This window comes from Pinus tabuliformis, chromosome 6, assembly GCF_031772625.1.
Source record: "Pinus tabuliformis cultivar Carrire ecotype Pingquan chromosome 6, CPIR1, whole genome shotgun sequence".
Taxonomy (NCBI): Eukaryota; Viridiplantae; Streptophyta; class Pinopsida; order Pinales; family Pinaceae; genus Pinus; species Pinus tabuliformis.
In genome coordinates, this window is record NC_142292.1 from 1622549267 (window position 1) to 1622570736 (window position 21470).

Below are 21470 nucleotides of genomic sequence, written 5' to 3' on the forward strand. Positions count from 1 at the left end.
GTGGGTTTGTTTTAAAATTCCGATAAGGTAGGGATTGATGTTAAGATTGATGCCAAGATTCCCGGGAATGGTATCATAATACGGTAAATATGGGAATTGATGCAAGGTTAACGACTGTAAAATTCCAGGGATTGATGCCAAGATTGAAGTGATAGATAATGTCCCTCTACGCATGGCGTCGCTGTCCAATCATAGTACCTATATGAATCATGCTTAAACCTAGAGTTTCCTACATTTTTCTGCAAATCGGAAAACGCAGCGCATTCTATTTCGACAGCGGGACTCCGAGGCAGGCTCCTCTGCATTGCGCCATCCATTGTGATTCAGTTCAGTTAATCAGAATGGGCTTTCTCTTCAACAGGGTGGACAGAAGCGATCTCATAGCTGGGGACCATGTTTACTCATGGAGGGCAGGTTACACATATGCTCACCACGGTACAATTCCTCGCCTCAATATAACCTTTACATTCAAAACAGTTACTGAGAAGGTATCAGATTTTTCTGCGTTGTAATGCATTTGTTCTGACTTGCTTCTGTGACATATGTATGGATATGTATGGTGTGATACCCAAATTGTTTTCAGAATTTTCCTGTTTTTAAATTTTTAATGGCAATGAGGTTTGCTATCATTTTCTTTAAGTTGGGTTTTATGAAGATCTCATGGGTCTAATTGTGACCCGTTTGGATTTTTGGGTACGGGGAACCTAGGTTTTGGAAGAGGCAGCTGTTAAGTTCTTTTTTTCCTTGAAATGTTTGGGTTATGGTTTGCTGCCCAGAATGATTCGAATTAGATCCGCACAATATGAAAGAGATCCGCTTGTTGGTGTGAAGGGTTATTATATGTAGTCTTGTAAATTTCAAGAATATTTTATCTGGACTGTAAATTTAAAAAAAAATTAAAATAGAATAGAATAGGCATGGGTTATGTTGCCTTTTTATCTGGATTGTAAATTTCAAGAATAGGTATGGGTTATGTTGCCTTTTATCTGCATCGTAAATTTCAAGAATAAGATAGATAGAAGTTAATTTTTTCCTAAATTCACTTTATCTGCTGGATTCCAAAATATGTCTTTCTGAAGCTAGTTAGGTTGGTATATGTCATTAATGATTGTATTTTAAATATAAATATAAGAAAGGTTATTATAAAAAATAAAAGTTACTTATTTTAAAAAGATTTTTTTGTTTGAAAAATATAAAGAGAAAAGAAACTGTTTTTGTTTAGTTGATATTTTTTTCTCAGATAAAGAAACAAGTTAATGGCCTAAGATCCAAAAGTATCTAACAGGAGTGAAAGTCTGCATTTTTACATACTACTAGGGGTAATACTAGGTAGCCTAGTTTTCCTTGAATAAAAGTGATAAATCAACTTGCATTTGCCCATAAAGGGTAATACTAGGTAGTATAGTTTTCCTTGAATAAAAGTGATAAATCAACCTGCATTTGCCAATAAAGAGTAATACTAGGTAGCCTAGTTTTCTTGAATAAAAGTGATAAATCAGTCTGCATTTGCAGATAAGGAGTAATACTAGATAGCCTAGTTTTCCTTGAATAAAAGTGATAAATCAACCTGCATTAGCCAATAACAGCTAATAATGGATTTGACAACTAAATTATAATAATTTTTCCTAAACATAAAAAAAGTTAAAGAGGCTTGACATTCCAGCTATCTCTTAGTTAAGCCATCTATGTTGTTTTGTTTTTATATATTGTTCCTATAAGAGGGACGAGGGATTCTTTGGCTGAAAATGAAGAGGAATGCTACATGCTACCGACACTTCGTTGATGAGGTTAGAGATTAATCAGAAAACATATGGCCTATAGATAGAAGTATAACAAAACAGCCTGGCTGAATCCAATTCCTTTGGATTTTTAGGATAAATAATGTTTCCATGTACATTGATTTTCCTCTGCCTGTTGTGCATTTTGCTGTGAACTTGCATTTGCGAACTATAGATAGAAGCATAACAAAACAGCCTGGCTGAATCCAATTCCTTTGGAATTTTAGGATAAATAATGTTTCCATGTACATTGATTTTCCTCTGCCTGTTGTGTATTTTGCTGTGAACTTGCATTTGCGAACTATTAAAATTAACTGTTTGCAGTTTGGTGATTGTTCTTAATATTTAATTGCCACTATGAAGATTTCTATGAGCGCTAGTTATAAAGATAGCTATCTTTATAGTGTGAAAAATTTTCTTCATATTTCAGTGTTTTAATGGTAAATGCATATTGCAACACATTACAACAAGTGTTTTTCTTCATTAATGCGCTCTTTCCTTCATTGTTGGATGATTCGGAAAATGAAAAATCAGTGGCTCCTATTTCAGAATTATTGTAAATAAATTGGAAATTGCTAAATCAGTTCAGTTTTCCTAAAACACGTGGATATATCTTTATCTCCTGCAGGCTTAAGTTTAATTGCTTTTGCTGTTTGATGTTTTCCATCCACTTGGTTGTACTGGTTCGCAATTTCGTCCATCATTAAACAAATCACACTCCTTATAAGCAGTAAGACCTCCTCGTGCATCGTACTGTTGCTGTTATAAGCAGTAAGACCTCCTCGTGCATCGTACTGTTGCTGTTATAAGCAGTATGACCTCCTCATGCATCGTACTGTTGCTCTAGGTCAAAATTAGGTCGTTGGCTGGTGTTTATTGCTCCCCCAAAGGCCGCACCTTACACTACAGGTGTTTTTGAGACCAATCAAACCTTTGAATATAAGCCCCCGTGATCTTTGTTCGCAATAGTCTTTTGTTGCATTTTATGTTTTCTCCAACTATTTTGGTATGGTAATGGAATGTCGGGTGCTTTAATAAAAGTTGTGTATATTAGTTATCTTAATATTTATTAATGTCTCAAACTGATTAGAAAAGTATGTTAATAGGATTAAAAGAATACATCCAATGTAAGTAAAGAGTGGAAGTATGCATCCAATGTAAGTAAAAAGTGGAAGTTTGGTGCAACTTTTATGGAATAGTATGTGGTATTTTTATTGATTTAGCAATATAATTTAATATAATTATTATAATTGTGGTAAGTTGATGTATTAATAGTTATTATTCAAATAATAGTTAATGTATAATTCTGGATATTAATATCTTACTTGACGTTAGAGTAAGAATATTATTTAATAACCCTTTAATAGTTAACGAGTTCTATTTTTATAATGAAATGTTTTATATTTTTAAAACAAAACTTTTAAGTTAAAGGAATGTGTAATATACTTTTGCATTAGGTGCAAAGATAAGGTTTGGCATCTTAAGGGTGCTTTTAATGACTATATAGCCTAACATAAATAAGTGTGTTTTTTTTATTATTTTTATAAAAATCCATCAAATTTCTACAATGGAACCTCTAACTTATTATATATTGTATTAGGTGTAGATATAAAGTCTGTTAGATAAAAGGTGGATTTAATGATTATTTAATATAATTAAATAGGATCAAATGTAGCATATAACATACATCCTTAATTAAGAAAGTTTTTTAAAATATTGTTCAACCATTGGCATTGTTTGGATGACTAGTGGCTACAAGTGTGTTGGGATTGATGTTAACCAGATTAGTATTGAGGTAGGTGGCAACAAGCATTGGTATTGTTGTCCACTAGCCTCGTCAACTAGATTAGCATTGAGGTTGGTGGAAGCAACCGTTGGCATTGATGTCCACTAGTCTAGCTATGATGTCAACTAGGGCTAGCAATAATGTGCATGGTGTGCCAAGCTCAGGGGGAATCCCATGGCTATTGTAATATCTTGTAAAGAGTCATCATAATAGCAAGACTATTGAAGAAGTCATGATATGATGACTATGATTGTTGGGAGGCCCATGCTTTGAAAGCATTTGTTAATCAAAAGAGCAGCTCAGATGCCCCTGGATGTGGCACAATTGAATTGTGCTTAAAAAGATCCTTCCAACGGTATACTGAAGTCTACAAATGACTTCCTAGATGAAAAGCTATCGACAGTCAAAGTTAGGACCTCCAGAGTCAAAGTTGCAGTGCCAAAAGTAGCTAAAGGACCCTTTAGTGGCATGCTAGTTTGGCATCTTTGCCAAATACAATGGAGCACTTTAGCACAATGGCTAACAGAGGACCTCTTAGACGTCGTCTGACAACATTGTAGTGGGGAGTGTTTTGTTTGGCCAATGGTGGAGCCCACTCTACAACTAAGCCCAACGAATATGTCTTGAAAGTTTTTAAAGGGTCGCGAAGGTGAGTGTCGGGATGGAAGTGTCAGGCAGATGTGCACCTGACAACAACAGGGAACATTATGATTGGTCGACGGTGGAGCCTTCCCTACATGTAGGCTCGACGAGAGTGCCCCAGAAGGTTTATGCAAGGCAAAGAACGAAGACTTGAAATGACGCAAGATGAGTTTGAATACCGTGCAAGTTTAGAGGAAGATTAAGCACCATAGACATCAGAAGAGGTCATGATGGGTTAGCAAGTGAAAGAGTTAAGGGCAAAAGGAGTGTCGAGATGGAAATAGGTCCAAACTGTTGAACTGGAGATCAATGATAGAGGTTCATCTTGACACCCCCCCTCAATACCACAAACATCTAACAAGGGGTGTCGAGATGAGTGGCAACCACAGGTATTGACCAACGGTGGTTTTCCAAGCATTGGGCAACGTGGTAAGTCGAGAAGAGACCAGACTCTTAAGAAATTTCTATAAAGGTTTTGCTCACAAAACCAGGGTTTGGGGACCCTTTCTCTCTCCTCTCTGATAGTGGGATAGGTGGCAACAGATTACTGGTCAAAGGTGACATCAACATGAAGTCATTCTGTTGGTCAAAGCCTGAAAGCTTTTGTAGCAGCATACATAGGGAGTGTCAGGCTGACTAGGTGTTAAGATGACGTGGCCATTGTCAAAGATAGCTAAGCTTGGGAGCCATGATATTGGCCCATGGTGTTGTGGGAGGACCCCATCAGGACAACTCAACCTTGCAAGTTTTTTAATCGATGGTGCATGCATCGGTTGGACCCCACAAGACAAATAAGCCTACCTAGGGGAGTCCAAAAGTTTACAAGGGAGGCACAAACAATAGTGTCAAGTTTGAGAGCTATGGGCTAAGCGCCATCACGAGGATACATGTAGCGGAAGACCAAGGGTGCGAATAAGTTTATAAAAGGAATTAATCCCTTGTGAGCTTGGGAAGAAGTTTAGCACCTAGAGGCCTAGCTAGAGGTCATAACACCTAGTCCTGTGATGGAAAAGAAAGGCTAGGCACCAACAAAGGAGCTTAAAGCATTCTGGAAGAATTGAAAAAGTGTGTAATATAATTTAAAAAGGGGCCACAAAGGTTATGTTTTGCAGCGGTGGAATTAAAATGGTTTTGGGCCTTTAATAAAGTGTTTGGGAACTTGGATGGATGGGTTGACAACTTTGGGAGAAGTCCTCCATTTCTAACAGGGTTTCCAAATATTGCATTGCACCATATTCATGCATTCGTGAAGTTTGGACGAGTCAGAAGCTCACTTGGGAAGTTCCCCCATATTTGTTTGTTACACCAAATTGGCCATTTTCCATGTATGACTATCGAAGCTTTAATGGGTCGACAACTAAACCTTTGGAAATTGGTGGCAGTGGTGCTTGTCAAGAAACATCGAGTCAAGGCAACAAGGACCATGATTGTGTAGAATAATCAATTGAGCCTATCTTGAATGGAAACAATCCACCTCTGAGTTTCCTTACACACCAGGGAGAATTAAATTGAAAAGATTGTTGGGTGTAAAAGAATTGATTGACGACATAGAAGAACATTGTGTGCCCATTATGTGATTTAACGAAGGGGCAATGACTGAGTAATATGAAAATATAGCAAGACAACAATTCATGATTTAGTTATGAGTTTGAATAGGTAATCATGTCTTATGAAGTATCAGAAGCCATGTTGAAGTACGCTCTCCGATAGTGTGGATGGCAGAGTGATGGTTGACAAAGATAACATTGTTTCTTGTTTTGTAGTTGAACAAAACCAAGGATTGCAGTAGTGTGATTCGGGAAGGAAGCATTTTCGAGTGAGCTATGTGGAGAGCTTCGGGGGTGACTGCTACTAAGAAGAGGACAAGTGTTCCTAGGATACAAAGAAAGGTCGAGAGTTCCTATGCTAAAGAGAGAGGCTGAGAGTGCTTGGGCTACAGAGATAGGTCGAGAGTGCCTATGCTGAAGAGAGAGGTTGAAATTTTTTGAAGAAGAGGTCCAATTGTAGATAACATAGTGTTGAGTATGCTACAAAAGTGTTGAAGGCCAAAGAGGTAAATGTATGCTATTGTTGAATGAGCAAAATGATTAGAGTGAGCATAGAACAAAGTGTTGTGTGGGTTGTGTAAGGTGAAGGCTACAGGAGAGAACAAAGAGCTGGAAATGAGCAAAGTGGATGTCATTTACAGTGTATTTATTTCCATACTGAGTGTAGTTTGAAGCCTACTTACAAGGATTTGGTGCTTCCATCTCAGTGAGTATCTGAAGAAATATTGGGGGTTGGGGCCTCCTGCAAGTTGGTGCTTGCATAAATCCAATGATTTGCAAGTTGATGCTTACAATAAATTCATGAAGTTGGTGCTTCTGGTAAGTTGATCAGGTTTCTACAAAATAAGCAAGTTGGTGCTTCCTGCTAGTGGGAGCTAGCAAATAATCAAAGGGAGTTGGTGCCTCCTATGAGTGGCGGCTCACAAAAAAATTGATGTAATAGAGTAGGAGCTTATTTTTACATCAAATGAAAAACAAGCTTTGGTGGTTTTTCTCCCATAAGGGTTTGCACGTTAAACCTTTGTGTCTCTTGTGTATGTTTCTCATGGTGCGTGTGTGTTCATGTGTTGATTTATGTTGCCACACATGATATGTTGTTGATTCCTTACATTATGGTTGCCAAATTTGAATAAAAGTATAAATTAGCATAAAAGTTTAAATTAGCATTAATACTAGTTCACACCCCCTCTCAGTTTTAACATTGTTTCAAACAATTTATATCATATCCTGGTTCCTTCAGGAAAAGCATAACTAGTTGAAGGTAGATCAAAAGGAAACAATGACTAATCAAGTTTGGCTATCACCAAAGCAAGTTCGATTTCTAAATGGATCAGATTATGAGATCTAAAGGATTAGAATGGGAGCCTATTTAATGGTCATCAATGAAGATGTTTGGTTCTCTAAAGAATATGGAGAGAAGAATAAGTTTAGTGCAAAAGCCAAGGAGATTATCATGAAAGGGTTATCAAAGTCAGATGTTCATAAAGTGAGAGAAAAAAGAAAAAATGGGACAAGTCGTATTGTCTATATGGAAGAGATAGCAACGTGGCTCAAGAGAAGGTTGAAGAACCTTGTTGCTCAAGTAGTGAACCAAAACATGCAAACGCTGGTGCTGGAAATCATAAATAGAAGAGGACAAGGAAGAAGACAAAGAAACCATCCCATAAAAGAGATGCTAAGGATATTAGAGATCTTTCTCTTAATGCACAACCTACTAGTCATCACTCTCAAGTTGATGATGATGATGAATTAGAAGAAAGGTAATGTTGCTGAAAAGGTATTCTATTGCTCTATGATAAACTAAAATGATAGGCCATTTATCTTTTATATGTTCATGTCAAGGTTTTGAATATAGAAATGCATCTAGAAGTGATGTAGATAGACCTACCTTAGTAGCAATAGCAAATGAGGGATCCTAAAAAGAAGAAGAGAGTATATCCCATGAAGAGGATAGGAGTAGCCATGGTAGTGATGAATATGGAATACTTCTCAGACCTGTGGAAGATTCCATGTACATAGAGAGGAATTTAGATCTTTGTGGTGGATCTGCTAGCACCTTTGATAACAAAGAAAAAGATCTGAATGAAAGGATATACTTTAGGAAGAATCTCATCTCTTGTCTAAAAGAGATCGATGAGCTATCCAAATCCAACCCCAGGAAAAAGGAGTAACTACAAGAATATGAGCTGGAGAATGAGAAGTTGAGAAAAAAAAATGTTGACCTAAATGCTCAACAAGGAGAGGTTAATATTGAATGGAATGTTAATGAATAAGTTGCTTGAAAAGGAAGCCTTATATGAGAGACTACAAGATGAAGTAGTCTCATTGAGACATGTCCTAAAAAGGAAAAATAAAGAGTTGTCTCAATATTAGAAGCTTGAAAGGAGAAGGAAGGCCTTGGATAAGATGTTTGCTAAGTAGAGATCCCCTCTCATCAAGGATAGTTTGGGCCACAAAGAAGAATCAAGCTCCAATAGAACAAAGGAAGTTGAAGGTCCCAACAATAATAAAGGAAAACAATTTTTGGAAACCAACAACAAAAAGAGAAGTAAAGACAACAACATAATGTTAAGCAACAACATTGAGGAGAATAGAGGAAGGGAGCTACACAACAAAAAGGAAGAATGCAAGGTAGCTATCCAAACAACCATGGAAGACACATGAAGAACCAACTGAGGTCCTTTCCCCCTCAAGGAATAAGCACTCAAAGTAAAGGTATATTTAGTCCTCAAAATCCATTTTATGGCTATTGTTTTTCTTACAACTGATCCGGATTTAAGCAGGAACGCAATAGATTACAGAGATAACCATAAATACAGAGATGCGATAACCATAAAAACAGAGATGCAATGGAAATAATACTTCATTTCATTAATGAAGAATACTGAAATATACTTACAAATAGAAATAACCCAGCTAGGGCGATGGTAGCTTATCTCTGAGAAGAGATGTGTCGGCTACATGCCTATGAACTGTTTCTAACTATGTTTACAATGAGGCTCGAAGGCCTATTTATTATTGAGAAACAATGGAAAACCCTTCACATTCCAAAACCTAACCCTAGAAGATGAAACGCCAAATTGTGGCCCCGTTTTGGGGTGAGTTGGACAGCCAACTTCCTGGGGTCGCGAATTGGTCGTATTATCTCTGTCTGACGTGCATGATAGCCCGTTGGAAAGATCTCTCCGAGGACTACGACGGAAAAGGCGATTTTTATCAGAAAAATCGCTGGCGGTGGATTTCCCAAAAAAACATCGTTTAGGGCCTCAAAACGGCTCCGGAAGTTTAGGACCCGAAAAACTGCTAAAAATAGTAAACTGTGCTATAATTAAGGAAACTGAAAAACTGAAAGAGACAGTTGTGGGGGTCCAAATGGGATAGGTGGGTGGCCACCAACATCCACCTGGATCATTCCTCCCCCCTTAGGAAGCAATGGTCCCCATTGCGTTGAGTTCCTCCCTAAGATGAGGAAGCTTCTGCTGAGCTGGGTCTCTAGTGAGCTGTTCTGCAATCTCTGATGTGTCCAGAAATGGTGGAAAGCATGGTCGGCGATGGTCCACATTGAACAATCGGTGCAAGCGAAGGAATGGAGGAATGTTGTGCTTCAAAGCATTGTTGCCCATAGCCTTGTTACTGGTGTAAGGACCATGTCGAAGCAGTCTGAGTTTCTGATCGGTTCTGGTAAGGCGTCCTCTCTATAGATGTAACCAAACTTTTTCGCACAACTGAAATTTGTGTGGTACCCCTCTGGGTAAGGAGAAGTTGTTCCTGTGTTCTGTCATGACTGTATCCCTATGTTGCTGCTGCTGCGTGGAGGAACCCTTTGCGGGGGTCATGGATGTAGCAACGATCTTCCCCTTACTTTGGGAGTGAACCAGATAGAAAATAAATTTCCTAGTCTGTGAGATGAGCTTGCTGCCTTTCTTAGCAGTGATCAAAGAGGTGATGGTAGGTGGAGCTACCTCTGGTATCCTGTATAATGAATTATCCAAAGAAATAATGATAGCGCGAGGCCTTCACTTATACACAGCATGTCGCCTCCACAAGTATGGCTGGCCTAATAGTACATCAAAAACATCCAGAGGTGTAACATCACACAATACCTCATCTGTGAAGGGCTTGATGCTGTAGGGAAGGCGGCACTGCTGGTGAACTTTGAGATCTCGTCCTTCGTGAAGCCACCTGATACTGTACGGTTGTGGGTGTGGCGTAGTTGGTAGGCCCAACCGCTTCACGACCTCTGCTGAAACGAGGTTCTTTTGGCTGCCACTATCGACAATGAATTGCAGCGGTGAACCCTTCACCCACATCTGTGAGTGGAAAAGACGTTCCCCCTCCTCTGGATCTTCGGGCTCATTTTTCTGGATCTTGGCAGTAGCAACAGTGGCGCTGGGATCCGCATCAATGATCTGCTTCCCTTTGTCATTCCCCTTGTTGGGTTCTGACTCAGAGTCGGAACATGCATCTGATTCGGAAGCCTTCAACTCGGCCACCAGTGACTGCTTGGTCCGACACTCACTTGTGTTATGAGTGGGACTCTTGTGGAACTCACACCACTTTCCTGTGTCCTTCTTCGGCTTCGTGGTGTTGTTCTTTTCTTGCGGCTTCGACGGGTTGTCTTGGGTCACCCCGCCTTGGCTTTGTCCTTTGGGCTTTGGATTTGCAGATCCAAAGTCTCGCTTCTTCTGTTTGAACTTTTGCTCGATTTTGACAGCATATCGGTATGCTCTGCCGAGTGAGGAGATGTTCAAGAACTCCATCTCTTCCTGGATGTATCTGTGTAGGCAGCCACGGTATTTGAGTACCAGATGCAGCTCAGAATCTTTGATACCCAATTGTGTGCGAAGGGTATGAAAAATGTTTGTGAACTCTGGTACATCTTGGTCTCGTCCCTGCTGCAGTGTGGTCCATTTGATGTATTTGTCCTCATAGCTCTTGACAGGGTAGTACTGCTCCTTGATGGCATCCCGGAAGTCATTCCAAGTGGGGGCAGCTGAAAACAGTGAGCCTGTACTTTCATCCTTCTGCTCGCAGTATGTTTCCCACCAGTCCTTGACGTGTGGGGCTGCTTTGAGAAGAGCGAAAAAAAACTTTTCCCGACTTGAAAATTCATGAACAGAAAAATACCCATCTAGCAGATTTAACCATTTATCTACGACATCTGCGTCTATTTGACCCTCGAAGATGGGGATTTCAAAATTAACTTGTACCTTAAACGGTGTGGCGTTTCTAGAGTAGCTGTTGGAAGCCGATGCATCGCCTCTGGGTAGCCGCTGAAGGATCTGCGCAAAGCTATCCATCATCGCGTTCCTTTGCCGCTCGAGGGCTTCTTCGAGCAAGATTCTGATAGGATCTCCTGCCCCCTCGTCTTTCTTCTCATCTGCCATGGGAGGTCGTCGAGATTTGCAAGGCTGGTCTTGCAAAGGTTCGACCAATTCAAGCCCTACCTCCTTATATCCCGACCTCGTTGGGGACATGCAAAGAAAAACAAAGAAAAAGCAGACCGCTCTGATACCACTGAGCCGGATTTAAGCAGGAACGCAATAGATTACAGAGATAACCATAAATACAGAGATGCGATAACCATAAAAACAGAGATGCAGTGGAAATAATACTTCATTTCATTAATGGAGAATACTGAAATATGCTTACAAATAGAAATAACCCAGCTAGGGCGATGGTAGCTTATCTCTGAGAAGAGATGTGTCGGCTACATGCCTCTGAACTGTTTCTAACTATGTTTACAATGAGGCTCAAAGGCCTATTTATTATTGAGAAACAATGGAAAACCCTTCACATTCCAAAACCTAACCCTAGAAGATGAAACGCCAAATTGTGGGCCCCGTTTTGGGGTGAGTTGGACAGCCAACTTCCTGGGGTTGCGATTTGGTCGTATTATCTCCGTTTGACGTGCATGATAGCCCGTTGGAAAGATCTCTCCGAGGACTACGACGGAAAAGACGATTTTTATCAGAAAAATCGCTGGCGGTGGATTTCCCAAAAAAACGTCGTTTAGGGCCTCAAAACGGCTCCGGAAGTTTAGGACCCAAAAAACTGCTAAAAATAGTAAATTGTGCTATAATTAAGGAAACTGAAAAACTGAAAGAGACAGTTGTGGGGGTCCAAATGGGATAGGTGGGTGGCCACCAACATCCACCTGGATCAGCAACAATTTTGGCCATAGAGCCAAATATTGTAGAAGGTTTGCAAGAAAACAAAATTTGTTGGGGAGAAGTGACCCAAGAAGGCATAGGATGACTAGAAATAAGCATGGTGGCAACAATAGTGGGTTTGAAAAGAATGTTGTCACACACAAAAATCATTTTTCCCCATTCCTAAGCCATGTAGAATGCTACAATTGTGACAATATTGGGCACAAGATAGTGAGTTGCAGATATGAGAAGAAGAAGGATGCTTCTCAGAATATACATGAAAATGGAGAAGCTCAGTCATTGAGAACCAAAATTGAGGATGGATCAAATGATCACTAGTACATCTTCAATGCTATGTGTAAAAAGATCAAGTTGAAAAAGGAGAAATAAATCAAAAGAAAAACAAGAAGAAAGATCCTCTTACCCTCATAATAGACCCCTCTATAAGGAAGAAAGGTAGCAAGAAGATATGGAAAAAGAAAGAGGAAAGAAGGGAGGAGTGCCCTTCCAATCAGCACAACCTAGATGAAAACCAATGCAAGTTGAAAAAGAAACTAAAATATAATGCTCTTGTTAGGACTTGACCATTGAAGCATTGGAAGGAGGAGAAAAATCTACTCAAGGGGAGTAGATCCTCTATTTCTCTTGATTAAAAGAAGAGAATGGTCTCAAGTGAGGCCAAATAATTCAAATGTAGGCATAGTAAATCTTATACAGAGTGATGCGTCTGAGAATTGGAGGTATGACCAAGTCCCCTTGTTGATTATAGTAATGAATTTGTTTATCTCAAACATAACAAAATTGCAAGAGAAGGGGAATGTAGTTTGTTTGGTTTTATGGGGAGTTCACAACACTTTAAGTTTTGAGAAGAAGATGAGTTACAACAAGAGTGTGGAATGAAAAGAGGCCCATAGTTAATTCAAGTCCACAAAATTAGTCCCCATTGCAGAAGCAGGGAAGTATATGCAAGAGATCAAAGAGCACTGACTTAGGGGAAGCTAATTTAGTAAGTAGTAGAAGGAAAACATTTTCAACCTCAGGAAGAAATATTGTGCAGGAAATTAAAGTTTTTCATCTTGGGTGAAATACCCTTACTTAAGCAACAATCCATATGTGTAGCAATATGTTCTCAAGGGGAGCAGTAGTGACTATTAAGATGCTTAGGAGAAGTGAGCACAATCTTTGAAGCAACAAAAACAAAAACAATGAAAAACAAGCTCAATGCATCACTGATGGCTGGTATTTTCATTCAACAACAATACCATGAAAAATTTCAATTGGTATAAGTTCCTTTTAATTGATAAAAAAGATATATTTGTAGAAAGAGTACTCAACCAATAGCCATAAGGTAATGAGAATTGGATGGGTATTTAAAGAAGAGCCAATATATGTTCAAGGGGAGCATATCACATATGTCCAGTTTATAAAGCAGGATTAGCTACAAGAAAGGAATAATGGCTTTTTTTCTAGTGTTTACATTTGCAATTGCCTATACCCATGATGAGTGTAGCTGATATTGGATGGAAGAATTGACGAGCCTCATTAGAGATATCATCCCTGGAGAAGAGAAGTTAGCAAATCAGAATGCACATTAGCAACTTGACCTTCAATCAATGATTGTAAGGGGGTGAAGAAGCAACTTGTAGCTCTCTGCCATTGATGTCAAAGGGGGAGAGTAAGTTGTAATGGGCCATGTAGAGGAGAGAAAGTCAGTAAGTTGTGATGGCCCATGTAGAGGAGAGAAAGCGATTAGTGGCTCATGCAAGGAGAAGTGTGGAAGAAACATGAGGATTTTCCATCAATGTGGAGAAGTGTTGAGGCGTTGCCATAAATGCCACGTGAAGATTATTGGATATTTGGCATTTTCTAGATTTCTAGTGGCTGCAAGGGTGTTGGTATTGATTTCAACCAAATTAGCATTGAGGTAGGTGACAATAGGCATTGGCATTAATGTCCACTAGTCTAGTCAACCTGATTAACATTGAGCTTGGTTGCAACAGACGTTGAAATTGATGTCCACTAGCCTAGCTGTGATGGAATCTAGGACTAACATTTAAGTGCATGATGTGTCGAGCTTAGGGGACGTCCCATGGTTGTTGTAGTCTCTTGAAGAGAATCATCACAATAGTATACTTATTGGAGAAGCCCTTATATGATGACTATGATGGTTGGGAGGTCCATGCTTGGATGGAATTTCTAAATCAAGACATCATCTCAGATGTCCTCAGTTGTGGCAGAGTTGGATTATGCTCAGAAAGAGCTTTATAATGGTATATTGAAGTCTGCAAATGGCATCCTAAAGTGAAATTTATCGACAGTTAAAGTCATGATCTCCAAAGTCAAAGTTACAGTGACAAAAGTAGCTAAAGGACCATTTAACGACATGTTAGTTTAGCGGATTTTCCAAATACGATGGAGCTCTTTAGCATATCAACTAACAAAGCACTGGGCGAATGTGATCTAACAGTGCTACAATGAGGAGTGTTTTGTTTGGCTGATAGTGTAGCCTGATCTACATTTAAGCCTGACAGACAGGTCCCATAATTTTTTAAATGGACACAAAGGTGAGCATTGAGATGGAAGTGTTAAGTGGACTTGGACCTAGTAGTAGCGGGGAACGTTTTGATTGGACAACAGTGGAGCCCTCCCTACATGTAGGCTTGACAGGAGTGCCGGGAATTTTTATGTAGGGCAAAGGACAAAGAACCAAGACAACACAAGAAGATTTTAAATACCATGCAAGTTCGAAGGGAAATCAGGCACCACGCACATCATAGGAGGTCCCAATGGTTCAACAAGTAGAAGAGTTAATGGGAAGATGAGTGTCGAGATGGCAGTATGCTCATACCATCGATATGGAGATCAATGGTGGAGGTTCATCCTGACACCCCCCTCTCAATATCACAAACATCTAGCAAGGGTTTTTGAGATGGGTGGCAATTGACGGTATTGACCAACGATGCTTTTCCAAGCACCGGGAAACGTGGCAAGCAGAGAAGAGGTCAAACCCTTAATAAATTTTTATAAATGTTTTGCTCACAAAACCAAGGTCTAGGGACCCTTTCTTTTTCGTCTCTCACAGCGAGATAGGTGGCAGTGCATTATTGGTTAGAGGTGACGACAACATGACACCATCCCATTGGTTAGAGCCCAGAAGGTTTTGTAGCAACACATAGAGGGATTGTCGGGCTTACTAGGTGTTAGGATGATCTAGGCAGTGTCAGAGATAACTCAGCTTGGGAGCAATGTTATTGGACCATGGTGTTGCAAGAGGACCCCACTGAGACATCTTATCCCTGCAGCTTTTTTATTGGCTGGTGCATTCGTCATTTGGACCCCACAAGACGGTTAAGACTTCCTAGAGGAGCCCGAATGTTTTAAAGGGAGGCACAAACGATAGTGCTAGTTTGAGAGCTACGGGTTAAGCATCAGTGTCAGGCTACATGTAATGGAAGGCCAAGGGTGAAGAGAAGCTTATAAAAGGAATTAAGACCTCATAGGCTAGGGAAGAAGTTTAGCACCTAGATGCTTAGCTGGAGGACACAACAACTATTCCTATGATGGAAAAATAGGCTAGGCATCAACAAATAAGGAGCTAAAATAATTTTGGCAGAATTGAAAAAGTGTGTAATTTAATTTCAAAAGGAGAAGTAGAGGTAATATGTTTTGCAGTGATGGAATTAAAAAGGATTTGTGCCTTTAATAAAGTGCTTGGACACTTGGATGGATGGGTTGAAAGCTTTGGGAGAAGTCCTCTATTTTTGGCAGGGGTGCCAAATGTGGCATTGTGCCATATTCACGCATCCGTGGAGTTTGAATAGGATGGTATCTCAATTGGTAGGTTCCTCCACATTTGGTTTTTACACCAAACTGGTCATTCACTATGTATGGATATTTAAGCTTAAACGGGTCAAAATCTAGACCTTTGGAAACTAGTGGTAGTGGAAATTGTTAAGAAACACTAAGTCAAGGTAGAAAGGACCATGATTGTGTAGAATAATCAAAGGTGCTTGTCTTGAAAGGAAAAAATCCGCCTATGAGCTTCTTTGCATGCCATGGAGAATTAAATTGAAAATATTGTTGGGTGCATAACAATTGATTATCGGCATGGAAGAACATTTTTTGCCCATTTTGTGAGTTAATGAAGATGTATTGGTTGTGTAATAGGACAATACAACACGATAAAAGTCCATGCTTCAGTTATAAGTTTTAATAGGCAATCCTATATTATGAAGTACAAGAAGCCATGCTGGAGTACTCTTATGGGTAGTGTGGATGGCAGAGTGATGGTTGAGAAAGATAACATTATTATTGTGTTATAGTGGAATAAAACCAAGGATTACAGTAATGAGATTGGGGGAAGGCAACATTATTGAGTGAGCTATGTGAAGAGCTCTATGGGTGAGCACTGCTGAGAAGAGGTCAAGTGTGCCTGCGCTATAGAGAGAGGTCAAGAGTGCCTATGCTGAAGAGAGAGGTCGAGAGTGCCTAGGTTGTAGAGAGAGGTTGAGAGTACCTATGTTGAAGAGAGAGGCTAAGAGTGCATGAGGACGAGGTCCAACAACAGAGAACAAAGTGTTGAGCATGCTACAAAATTGTTTACGGTTGAAGAGCTAAATGTATGTTGTGGTTGAATAAACAAAATGAGTAGCGTGAGAAGAGACCAAAGTGTTTTGTGGGTTGTGTAATGTGAAGGCTACAAGGGAGAACAAACAGTTGAAAATAGGCAGTGGATACCATTTACAATGTATTGATTTCCATATTGAGTGTGGGTTGGAGCCTACATACTAGGAGTTGGTGCTTCTATATCAGTGGGTATCTGATAAAAGCTTGGGGGTTGGGCCCTTTTGCAAGTTGGGGCTTGCGAAAAATCCATGAAGTTGATGCTTCAGTTGGTGCTTCTGGTAAGTTGGTCAGGTGTCTACAAAAAAAGGGAGTTAGTGCTTCCTGCTAGTGGGTGTTAGTAAACAATCAAAGGGAGTTTGTGCTTCCTATGAGTGGTGGCTCACAAACAATTTAATGTACTAGAGTAAGATCTTATTTTTACATCAAATAAAAAATAAGATTTGGTGGTTTTTCTCCCATAAGGGTTTCCACGTTAAACCTTTGTGTCTCATGTTTATACTTCTCATGGTGTTTGTGTTTATGTGTTGATTTATGTTGCTTCACATGATATGTTGTTGATTTCTCATGATGGTTGGCATGTTTGAATAGAAGTATAAATTAGAACAAAAATTTAAGTTTGCCTTAGTACTAATTCACCCGGCCCCTCCTCTCCCGCCCCCAACCCCCCGCAACTCAATATTAACATTGTTTCAAACATATATTGATAACCAACATAAATGATATAAAAAGTTAAAATATGTTGGCTTTCCCTACCTTTTAATTGAAAGCAATGTTGACTTTTATTTGAAGTAAATTATTTGAAATATGTTTAGAAGTATATTGTAATTCAAACATTCATAACTTTAAACATGCCATATAGGGTGTATGTACTACAAAAGGTGATAATTTAATGAGTGGTTGGTCTTACTTCATAGAAGCTTGGATCCTTTATCCTTTCAATGTTCAAAGTGGTTGCATTATTCCATTTCATGTAACAATAACGCCTAATACAATGTCACCTAGTTTTTTCAATGATGCCTTTGTGTAAGACCTGGATTTTCAGCATGTAACAGCATCACTAAAACGTTAATAAGGAATTAAAATGAAAAAATGATCTAGAGTGGTACTAGGATTAGTGAGTTATCAATAAGTCTTAGGGGCATGACTTTTTCATGCACATTAAACTATATAAAGTGGAAAGTAGTTAATCACAACTTGTAGGAGCTAAAGGAAGATAACAAGCACATCTAAGAAAAGCATTAGGCATAGCAACTAAAAAAGAGATCAAAGATATCCAGTATGAAAGATGCCTTGAAAACTTGGTTGACTTGAGTAAAGAGACTAGTAAGAAGTCCCTTAGATACCCTCTCATTACATAGTCACATTAGCACTAGTGAAGTCTTTTTCTAATTGAATTTTTTTTAATCTTCTTGGAAACAGTAACTATGTTACTTTTAGTTGTATTTAAGGTCAATCAATCCTTTTGTGAATTTAATCTCTTCTAATCCTTGGTTGTAGTACCATTGCATTGATATTTGGTTGTAGCACTCTTGCAGAGCCTTTTTGAAGTTTTCTATGGGTACTAACCATAGCCGCCTTTTAGTTTCCAATTTTCTTGTCTTCTCCTAACTCTCAAAAATAGCACAACACCCAACAACATGCCACTTCCTTTTTTCACCTAATTACCCAAACTTGTTGCAATTTTAAAGTTTTTTATGGGTGCTAACCATAGACACCTTTTAGTTTCCAATTTTCTTGCCTTCTCCTAACTCTCAACAATAGCACAACACCCAAAAATATGCCACTTCCTTTTTTCACCTAAATACCCAAACTCATTGCAATTTTAAGTAGCACTCTCGAAAAATAAAAAGCATGTGAAGGGACTCAAATATCACAATCTCAATGCATCTCCGTTCTAAATAATTGTGAAGTATTGTTGTACCTTTAGAAGCAGTGTTTTGAGGGGCAATCCTCACTAGTTCCTCACTAGTTCCATTCACTTCAATATAATCTCTACATATTTTTGCAAAAGTTATGAAAAAGTGTTGATAAGCTCGAGTTTTCTTCACAACTTTGTATTAATTTAGTAGTTAATGTATCGTAGCAAAAGATTTATGAACCCTCTTAATGTGAAGTAAGAGTTCCCTATCTTCTAGCTGGTGGGAAATGTGCCTAATTTTCATTCTTTGCTTCTACATGATATATTGTTGGCCATTAACAATGTCATGGCTTCATTACCACTTACCTAGTTGGCTAGGAGGATGAACTTCTAGCTTAGGAAAAGTGGTTTGTGAAAAATGAATTACTTATTTGTGTTTCCATTTGGATTCACAAGGATAATGAACATTCAAACATAGACAAATTGATATAAAATTTAAAAGAGAATTTTTTTTATAAGGACAATGAACATTTGGATAAAGAATAAATGGTAAAATAATTAAAAAAATAAATTAAAATATATTAATTAGATTTATGTAAATTTATTTATAAAAATAAATATTAATTAAATTTTTTATAAATAATTTTATATTAATAAAATGATATATATATATATATATATATATTGATGAATTGATTTTTATGAGTTATATTTTTGGGCTAAATAAAATACTGAAATTTCAAAATTTTATTCTTTTATCAAATTAAAGCCTTCAAAATTCATTTCAAAATTCATATAAACTTATATATATGAACTTCATCCTTTCAATTTTGTATTTACATTCCTTAATACAATTTCTCTTACACTACTTCCTGCCATTTATTTTTCATGCTAAAATTCAACGTTTTGTATCAAAGATATTAAGTTTTTTGTATGAACAATTTTTATACATGGTAAAACATACATCATTTCACACAATATGAGCATTTTTGGGATGTGGATCCATGGTGTGAAAAGGGGATTAAGAAATTCCAGAAGAGTTTTCCACATTTTCGTTTTATTTACTGTCCACAAAAAGTTGCTTTCTTTGAGACATGGCCATCCATTATAACTCATGAAGTCACTTTTTCTTGGTTGTATGCTTTTGGGGTTTCAAATAACAATTCATGAGCGGGCCCGTTAATGTCTATCTCATATTTCATATCCACCTGAACTCATTTCTTGTTCAAATTTCATATCCACATGCAATTAGTTTTTTGCCAGGTAAATTAGCCTAAAACGAGGAAAAATAATTAGTCTACTAGCAACCAACATGCCACAAAAATTTAAGTGGAGGATAGCGGCCTGCACCTATTCAAACTGGACTTCACAACAAACAGCTTTAATCATTTTACAGTAGAAATTTAAGCGGGAGGATAACATTCATCCCATTAGCTATTCAAACTATATTTCATCATTAAGGAAAATCATCTGTTAAATTGGCTTCCTAAACCATTATCATTAGGGTTGATTTCCGTTGAAGAAAGATTTTGATACTCTCATCGAATTTTCCATTCATATACGATGCACTTTGATTTTTAATTAGCGATTATGCGTACAGGGATTCTGATTTTGGAAGATACAACAAGGTTGCATTTCTTTCCTGTTAAGGGTTTTTTTCTTTAGAATGTTTGGGTTATGGTTTGCTTCTCGTAATCTTTATGTTTGCTTTCTACATGAATCTTACTTCCACTGGAAATCTATTTGCCATTTCTGTTTAGGTATCCGACTGACTTTATCATCTTGTGAGCGTTCAACTTTGATGCAGATTCGCTATATTTAAAAAGGTTATATAAGATAACAGTAAATTGCATGTTAAAATATTTGCAGTTGCGAAAAAACTGTGAATTTGATATTAAAGTATGGTACAAAATGATAAGTTTGCAGTTTTGAAAATCGATAAATTTCATATTAGTTAAACTATCACATAAAGTAATAAATTCTATTTCTAAAAATAGTAACAAAGCTAGTTTAACAACTAATGTTAATTATTTATTTTTGACCTCTTTCCATATACGGTGAAGAATTTGGAATGGTACATTTATATGTTGGAACGACTTCCTAAATATATTTGTTAGAAAGGTATAGGAGACAAAATACAAATTCACACACAAAACACATGAGTTGCGGCTCTTCTATTGATCACACAAAACTTAATTCTTACAATGAACCTGGTGAAGGGTATTTAAACTTTTTCGACTAGCGACTCGCATAAAATATCTTAACATGCACACACACTTAACTCAGTGAACTCACACTTTAAATATGGACTGCACTTAACTCTTTATCCATCACTTGACTTGACTCAACACTGAGTTAACTGACTCTCTAATTTTAACCAACTCCTCATGCCAGAGTAATTACAATTTCTAACACTCCCCCTTAATTATGACTGTATGACTCAACATGACTCAACATTACTTAACTATGCCTGATAGGCTTACAATAGAAATTGATTCAATTATCACTGTAACATGTCTGCTGATCTATGTTTTAGCTAAGCTTACAATGGCTCAAGACTTTCACACTTTTGCATTTTCTTTTTATCTTTTTCCAAATTTTAAATCCTTGAAATTGCTTCATTCTCTGTTGCGGGTGTTTGTTGTAGGCTCCATATTTCTTTACTTGTTGCTGCTGTAAGTTTTCTTTGACTTTTCTTGAATTTTTGCTAAAACTCATCTTCTCTACTACACCTTCCTCTTCAAATATTCATTCAACCATGGACTGCTGCCACAACATTGCATCTTCAAACTGTCTTCTTTGCTCTGCTTCTTGCACTTCATATTCATGACTTTCTTTCTGCCATATTTCTTGATAGCATAATCTTATCTCTTCTTGACTCGATTATTGAAAAATGGTTTCAATGCATTCATATTTATTTTTCATATCATTCTTTTCACTTTCGTCATCAGGTACTGTTGTTTTTTTCATGTAATCTACACACTCAAGATCAATATTCACCATTTCATTCAATTCTTTTATTCCATCTATTGCTTTAAGACTCACATCAATTTGTTCTATTGGTTTCTGAATCCATTCTTC

General features: G+C 37.9%; 1 protein-coding gene across 1 annotated transcript in view; it reads left to right on the plus strand.

The window, feature by feature from the left end:
• Positions 1-250: 250 nt before the first annotated feature.
• The window catches only part of LOC149265114 (protein LEAD-SENSITIVE 1-like), a 28155-nt gene continuing 6935 nt past the window's right edge, over positions 251-21470 (plus strand). The window contains exon 1 of the mRNA XM_089391659.1: positions 251-435. Within this exon, the coding sequence (XP_089247785.1) occupies positions 342-435 (94 nt within the window). The 5' untranslated portion in view covers positions 251-341. The remainder of the gene's footprint in view (positions 436-21470) is intronic.